General features: G+C 35.8%; 1 protein-coding gene across 1 annotated transcript; it reads left to right on the top strand.

The window, feature by feature from the left end:
• The first annotated feature begins 1,164 nt into the window (after positions 1-1,164).
• Positions 1,165-7,669, top strand: LOC123560962 (protein CDV3 homolog). The gene is made up of 5 exons (XM_053533596.1): positions 1,165-1,177; positions 1,937-1,944; positions 2,713-2,881; positions 5,390-5,609; positions 7,600-7,669. The coding sequence occupies exons 1-5, from the start codon at positions 1,165-1,167 to the stop codon at positions 7,667-7,669; spliced, it is 480 nt and encodes a 159-aa protein (XP_053389571.1).
• The last annotated feature ends 890 nt before the right edge of the window (positions 7,670-8,559 follow it).

Below are 8,559 nucleotides of genomic sequence, written 5' to 3' on the forward strand. Positions count from 1 at the left end.
CATGGATGTAAGTTGCTTTATCTGTAACTGGTTTAGGAGTAGCAAGTTTCCAAGTCGCATGAATGTAAGTTGCTTTATCTGTAACTGGTTTAGGAGTAGCAAGTCTCCAGGTCGCATAGATGTAAGTTGCTTTATCTGTAACTGGTTTAGGAGTAGCAAGTCTCCAAGTCGCATGAATGTAAGTTGCTTTATCTGTAACTGGTTAAGAAGTAGCAAGTCTCCAAGTCGCAAAGATGTAAGTAGCTTTATCTGTAACTGTAAGTTGCTTTATCTTTAACTGGTTTAGGAGTAGCAAGTCTCCAAGTCGCATCAATGTAAGTTGCTTTATCTGTAACTGGTTTAGGAGTAGCAAGTCTCCAGGTCGCATAGATGTAAGTAGCTTTATCTGTAACTGGTTAAGGAGTAGCAAGTCTCCATATCGCATAGATGTAAGTTGCTTTATCTGTAACTGGTTAAGGAGTAGCAAGTCTCCAAGTCGCCTTACAGTATAAATGTAAGTTGCTTTATCTGTAACTGGTTTAGGAGTAGCAAGTCTCCAGGTCGCATAGATGTAAGTTGCTTTATCTGTAACTGGTTTAGGAGTAGCAAGTCTCCAAGTCGCATGGATGTAAGTTGCTTTATCTGTAACTGGTTAAGGAGTAGCAAGTCTCCAAGTCGCATGGATGTAAGTTGCTTTATCTGTAACTGGTTTAGGAGTAGCAAGTTTCCAAGTCGCATGAATGTAAGTTGCTTTATCTGTAACTGGTTTTGGAGTAGTAAGTCTCCAAGTCGCATGAATGTAAGTTGCTTTATCTGTAACTGGTTAAGGAGTAGCAAGTCTCCATGTCGCATGAATGTAAGTTGCTTTATCTGTAACTGGTTTAGGAGTAGCAAGTCTCCAAGTCGCATGAATGTAAGTTGCTTTATCTGTAACTGGTTTAGGAGTAGTAAGTTTCCAAGTCGCATAGATGTAAGTTGCTTTATCTGTACCTGGTTAAGGAGTAGCAAGTCTCCAAGTCGCATAAATGTAAGTTGCTTTATCTGTAACTGGTTTAGGAGTAGTAAGTCTCCAAGTCGCGTAAGTGTAAGTTGCTTTATCTGTAACTGGTTAAGGAGTAGCAAGTCTCCAAGTCGCATAAATGTAAGTTGCTTTATCTGTAACTGGTTTAGGAGTAGCAAGTCTCCATGTCGTATGAATGTAAGTTGCTTTATCTGTAACTAGTTTAGGAGTAGCAAGTCTCCAGGTCGCAAAGATGTAAGTTGCTTTATCTGTAACTGGTTTAGAAGTAGCAAGTTTCCAAGTCGCATGAATGTAAGTTGCTTTATCTGTAACTGGTTTAGGAGTAGCAAGTCTCCAAGTCGCATGAATGTAAGTTGCTTTATCTGTAACTGGTTAAGGAGTAGCAAGTCTCCATGTCGCATGAATGTAAGTTGCTTTATCTGTAACTAGTTTAGGAGTAGAAAGTCTCCAGGTCGCATAGATGTAAGTTGCTTTATCTGTACCTGGTTTAGGAGTAGCAAGTCTCCAAGTCGCATTAATGTAATTTGCTTTATCTGTAACTGGTTTAGGAGTAGCAAGTCTCCAGGTCGCATGAATGTAGGTTGCTTTATCTGTAACTGGTTTAGGAGTAGCAAGTCTCCAAGTCGCATGAATGTAAGTTGCTTTATCTGTAACTGGTTTAGGAGTAGCAAGTCTCCAAGTCGCATAGATGTAAGTTGCTTTATGTGTAACTGGTTTTAAAATTGCAAGTATTCACAATTCAAGTCACATGAGATCTTCATGTTGCAAAATGGTAAATTAACTATAAACATTGTGGACTAGCAAGTTTTCAAGTCACAAAATTTTCTTCAAATGTAACTGCTTTAAGAATAGCAGATCTTCTATATGTCATGTATGTACTTTTAGTATACTGGATCAGAAAAGTGTACATTTGCTTTTACTGTAACTGATTTAAAGATTATCAGGTAAGTTTCTTTAACTGTAACTGGTTTAAAAATAGGAAATCTTAAAAGTCCTGTATGTTGCTTTTTATGTGAATAATGAGTAAAAAGTTGTTTGAATTGTAACTTGTTGAAGATTGGCGAATCTACAAGTCACATAAGTTGTTTAAGGGTAGTAGTCTCACTGTTTAACAGATTATCTTTTAAAAAAATATTCTTGAATATATACCAGGCTTAAAGAGAAATATGCAACATTTGGCAACATTTCTTAATTGAAAGAACTAGGTAAAACATTAACACCAACGAAAAAAGTATCAAAATCAACTACAAACAAAAAAGATACAGCCATTTGAATACCATCTATGTACTCAAATGGCAGCCATTTTGGGCACAGTGATATTATTCTTTCCTTATAAAATATGGGCATTACCATGTATGGACAATCAGTGAATAACAACTAAAAGAAACATGTTTTGTGAACAATAATATAATATGAACCTAAGTATGTGTGTTAAAGTGTATACCTTAAATTTAAGCTCCATGTTAAGTTGTGTATTACATAATTTTGCCATTAATATAATATTTGGTATATCCATATAAGGGAATGACTCTGACGTCACTGTGCTCAAAATGGCTGCCATTTAATTAATTGATAATATTTAAATTGCCATATCTTTTCTGTTTGTAGTCCGATTTTCATTTTTTTCGCCAGTTTATAGTATTCATTGAATTCTTTCTAAATACATACATTCAATGTCAAATGTTGAATATTCCCTTTAAGATTTCAAATAGTGCATCAGGAGAGAAAAGGAAAATGAAGAAACAGAAGAACAGACAGTAGAAAATGTAGAAGAGGAGGACGAAGATGGAGGGGGAAAGAAAAAGAGGGACACAGGGCAACAGGGGCCTTGGGTGGAATCTGACAATGTTCCACAGCAACCTGTTACCCCTAAACCAGAAGGTAGACTTTTTTTTATTATGCCCCCTTTCTAAAATTACATTAAAATTACTTTGGGAGGCATTTTATGCACACTTGAATGGAAGAAACAATGTCCCTCAGTTTGATAATTTGTTTACATCACGAATCCTGATGTTTTCGAGGTCAGTACGGTTCCGCCTGGTTGAACATATGGGCTGCCAGAACTAAAATAGAAAAAAACTTCAAATGGCATCTCCTCCTAAACCGATGGTCCGACTTTGAAATAATTTCACACAAATGGTCCTAATATCACCCTTTACCAAGATTGTTTAAGTTATACTGATTTGTCAAAAAACATGGCCGCTAGAGGGCGTGGTCACTTTTCCCTATATGTATATAGTGGAAACTTTTAAAATCTTATTGTATGAAACTAATAGCCTGATTTTAAAAATAATTTTACACAAATATTCCTTATATCACCCTGTACCAAGATTTTTCAAATTATTTTGATTCATCATGTACATGTATATAGTGGAAACTTAAAAAATCTTCTTGTGCGAAACTGCTGGCCGGATTTTAGAATAATTTTACACAAATGGTGGTTGTATGACCCTCCACCAAGATTGTTGAAATTATTTTGATTCAGCAAAAAACATGGCCGCCAGATGGCGTGGTCACTTTTCACTATATGTATATAGTGGAAACTTTAAAATCTTCTTGTGTGAAACTAATGGCCTGATTTTAGAATAATTTTACACAAACGGTCCTTGTGTGATCCTCTACCAAGATTGTTGAAATTATTTTTATTCAGCAAAAAACATGGCCACCGGAGGGCATGGTCACTTTTCCCTATATGTATATAGTGGAAACTTTAAAAGTCTTTTTGTTTAAAACTAATGGCCTGATTTTAGAATAAATTTACACAAATTGTCATTGTGTGACCCTCTACCATAATTGTTCAAATAGATTTAATTTATCAATAAACATGGCCACCAGAGGGCGTGGTCACTTTTCTCTATATGTATATGTAGTGGAGACTTTAAAAATCTACTTGTGTGAAACTGCTGGCCCGATTTTAAAATAATGCTAAACAAAAGGTCCTTGTGTGACCCTCTACCAAGATTGTTCAAATTATTTTGATTCGTCAAAAAACAAGGCCGTAAGAGGGCCTGGTCAATTTTCGCTATATGAATATAGCGAAAACTTTGAAAATCTTCTTGTTTGAAACTGCAAGTCAGATTTTAAAACAATATTACACAAATGGTTCTTGTGTGTAGGGGTGTCACGATACGCCTGAAGCGTACCACGTTATATTGCAATACATTATCGTCGTATTGCAATACGTACCACAATATATTGCTTCTTGAACTAAAGCTATGACCTGAGATTCTTTTACTACTATAAAACCTTTATACACCGCCATACTCTTTAAATAAATTGTAGAAAGTAAACATAAGCTATAACAAATATCACTCTCAAGGTTTTGAGTAGAAATATAACTTATAAGTGTTTCATGACTAGAACTAGGATAAATAGAAAATAATTAACATAAGGAAATTTCTTATGGAATGTATATGTGTGCAAGTCAATTACAATTCTGAAAGTTATTGCATGTACTATACTGCACTGTTTCAACATGTTTAGTTCATGAACCTGCATGACCCTCAACACTTATCTATTTGATTAAAATTTTGGAATTTATATTTCAATTGATCAGACCATGAAAAATATGGCAATTTGCAAAACACAATTAACAAAGAAAAACTGCGAGGAAATACCGTAGAAAACCGGTACGTTGGGTGCGCATCGCGGTGCAATACAATTTTGGAAACATATTGCAACATACCGGTATACCGGTTTATCATGACACCCCTACTTGTGTGACCCTCTACCAAGATTGTTCAAATAATTGTCATTAATAAAAAAAAACAGGACGGCCCGGGGGCGTGGTCACTTCTCTTCTCTGAATCAATAATAGCTAGAGCCTTGATATTTGGCATGTGATATCAGATTTGTAATGTCTACCATAATTGTTCAAATTATTGCCCTAGGTTCAGAAGTGTGTGTAACATGTATATAATATAGGCTAACATAGAAGAAAACTAACTCTGTACTTTTAAAAACACACTTGAAGCCTCATACACAGGTGAGCGTTTTAGGGTCAATGACCCTCTTGTACTAAATTCTGTGATAGGAATCTCAGCCAGTCTTAACACATTTCTGTTATGGAATCTCATCCAGCCGTTACACATTTGTTTTTGAGAACCTTTAGCAGCCTTTACACATTCCTGTTTTTATAGAACCTCAGCCAACCTTTACACATTTTTGTATTGAACCTCAGTCATCCTGTTCACAGAACCAAAGAATCTCAGCTAGTGTTTACACATTCCAGTTATTATAGAACATAGCCAGCCTTTATACATTCCTGTTATGGAACCTCAGCATGCCTTTACATATTCCTGTTATACAGAACCTCAGCTAGTGTTTACACAATCCTGTTATTAAAGAACCTCTTCCTGCATTCACACATTCTGTTGTTTGTCACTTTAGAACCTCAGACGGAAGAAGCTCAAAAAGAAGAGCCAAAACCAACACCAGGCAAATATACTCCGCCAAGTCAACGTGCTGCTGCGGCAGCTGCTGCAGGCGGTGCTACTCCAGGGCCAACTATTCCAGCTCATTTACGGAAGAAAAAAGCAGCACCAAATTTAAAAAGCGAAGAAGACTTTCCAACTCTTGGTGGTGGTCCGATGCCAGTACAACAAGACAGGTTTGAATATTAGATATATAATATAAAATCAACTTAAGGTAGTTTGGTCACATTTGAGAAACTTTTTAAAACATTTTGCTTTATTCATATATTTTGTTAAAGATATTAGGAAACTGAATCTTCAGATATCATTTATGCTCTTTAACTTGAGAACCACACTACCTAAAACCAACATGATTGTGCTTATAAGGTAGATGGCCCCTACTGTGTTTGTGGTCAGTAAGTCAAAGATGAAGGTCACAGAGGTCTTTACCTTCAAAATGGTTTATGCTCAATACCTTGAGAACCATTTTATCTAGAACATTCAAATTTGAAAGCATGATTTGGCTTATCAAGTAGATGACCAGAGATCAAGGTCACTGGGACCTGAATATTGAAAACAATTTCATCTTTTTAACCCAAGAACACTCAACATTCAAACTTCATAGCATAATTGAGCTTACGGAGTAGGTGAACCCTATAGTTTAAGGGGCTGAACCTTGACACTGTTTCTTTCTGCCTAATAACCTGAGAACCACTTGACCCAGCTCTTTGAACTTGGACCCAGATCTTCAAAATTGGTAGCATGATTAGGCTTATAATTAAATGACCACAATTGCTTTTGAAGTCTGTAGGTCAAAGGTCAATGTCACAGAGGCATGCACCTTTAAAATGGTTTCCATTCAATAACTTATAACTACACAACCTAGATCCTTCAAACTTAAGAGCATGATGAGGCTTATGAAGTAGATGACCCGTGTTGTTTTTGGAGTCAATTTGTCAGAGGTTAAGGTTACAGGGACCTAAACATTGAAAATGGTTTCCCCGCAATGACTTGAGAACCACTCAACCCAGAATCTTGAAACTTGCTAGCATGATTAGGCTTATGCAGTACATTTTAGATGACCCCTAGGTTAAGGTCTCAGGGACCAGAACATTGAAAGCTATTTCAGCATGACAACTTGAGAATCTCTTAACCAAGAACCTTCAAACATGATGGCATGTTTGAGCTTAATGAGCTAGAAGACCTCTGCTGTTTTTGGGGTCAGAAAGTTAAAGGTCAATGTCATGGGCCTGAACCGACTTAATTACTTGAAAATCACTTCACACTGGAAGCAGGGTAAGGGCTAATGAAGTTGAAGGCCCCTAATGCTTTGGGGGTAAGTAAGCCAAATGTCAAGGTCATAGTGAACACAGGACGGAAAATGAAACAATCCATCATTGGGGGAGGCATACATGTTCTGCAAACAGTTCTCTGTAAAGTTTGATTTTTGTTGCTTTCATATTTAACTTAACTCTATTTGATGACTTATTTTGATAAAATGAATTGAAAATCTTTTAACTTAATTATATCAGTTTCGGCCAGCCATAATTGACGTAGTCCTTCCTCTTATCTCAATAGGGAGATCACAGTTCTATGGCCCATGGGGTCATGAGTTTGATCCCCGAGCTCCATGACAGTTGGTAAAAAACATTGTGTTTGAAGTCATTCTGCCACCTGATTCATGAGTTTGATCACCGAGCTCCATGACAGTTGGTAAAAATACATTGTGTTTGAAGTCATTCTGCCACCTGATTCATGAGTTTGATCCCCGAGCTCCATGACAGTTGGTAAAAGACATTCTGTTTGAAGTCATTCTGCCACCTGATTCATGAGTTTGATCCCCGAGCTCTATGACAGTTGGTAAAAGACATTGTGTTTGAAGTCATTCTGCCACCTGATTCATGAGTTTGATCCCCGAGCTACATGACAGTTAGTAAAAAGACATTGTGTTTGAAGTCATTCTGCCACCTGATTCATGCGGGGAAGTTGGCAGTTATTTGGGAAGAACGGGTTAATACTCGTTCAGAATCCAGGCACACTTGTTTGGTTAACTGCCTGCTGGGTTAACAGCCCACCATTACATAACTAAAATACTGTTGAAAAATGACACATACTCAAAACGAATAAACAAAAGCACTTACCGGTATTTGACATAAAAGTACATGTATGTTTATTTTATTTTGACAGTGACCCAAGAAGTTTTCAACGACTGCATCATGGAGGTCGACAGATGGATGATCCAACTAAATCCTCATAACAATTATCATTAGGAAATAAATTCTCTTCTCTTCAAGATTGATGAACATTCAAACATTATAAGCATTCAAATTGTTCATGCCATAATTAGAACATCTGCTAAAATGTAGAAATATTCGTGAAAAAATTATTTTACCCCCAGTGTCATTTGTTTAACAAATGCCCTGATCTGTGCAGAAAATTGTTGTGCTTAAAATATTACACAACTTAAAAGCAATTTTCTCTTCGGCTATAAATATTTAGTCACTATCAAATTAAGAAATATTGCAAACATGGCTTGGTCAAAAGGAATTCATGTATTTTACATTATATATTACTGGAAAAAAGAACATACACAAAACAATCACGCATCAGATTTGAAGAAAGTTTTTGTATGTCTGCATATTCAACATTATTAGTTTCTTTTTGGAGACTATTAGTTTCTTTTTTGGAGGCAGATTTTGTAGGTTAATTTGTTTTTCATTAAGGTCTAATCATTGTGGCATAAAACTTCAGTGTTCCATAGGAATTATATTGTTAAGTATATCTGATAGTTTTTCCCGATATCGGAAAAAAATACATGTATTTTGAAAAAAGTCTTATATTTTGTTTGAGGCAAATGTTGGGGTACAATTCGGAGAGTCTGAAACTTTAATTAAAGAAGTGATTGACGTTTTGATAGTCTTAAGTGAGATATTTTGTGCTTTATTTTACTCATTAGAAATTACTAGAATTCTTCTTTCTGTTGTAAGTTACAAAGATACTGTATGTCTTACTAACAGATGTTTGAAAAAGTTTTTTGAGAACATTTATGACGATGTTACGAAAGTTTCTCAGTTAATTGAACGAATTTGTAAATGGTATGAATTGTGGATATTCTATATACTGTTATTGTTATATTGTTGTTTATTG

The sequence above is a fragment of the Mercenaria mercenaria genome, unplaced genomic scaffold (assembly GCF_021730395.1).
Source record: "Mercenaria mercenaria strain notata unplaced genomic scaffold, MADL_Memer_1 contig_2902, whole genome shotgun sequence".
NCBI lineage: Eukaryota > Metazoa > Mollusca > Bivalvia > Venerida > Veneridae > Mercenaria > Mercenaria mercenaria.

Excerpts from the sequence above, each read along its gene's own strand:
- LOC123560962 (XM_053533596.1), top strand. Across the intron at positions 2,882-5,389 it reads TGTTACCCCTAAACCAGAAG|AACCTCAGACGGAAGAAGCT; the intron begins GTAGACTTTTTT and ends TTGTCACTTTAG. Across the intron at positions 5,610-7,599 it reads ATGCCAGTACAACAAGACAG|TGACCCAAGAAGTTTTCAAC; the intron begins GTTTGAATATTA and ends TTATTTTGACAG.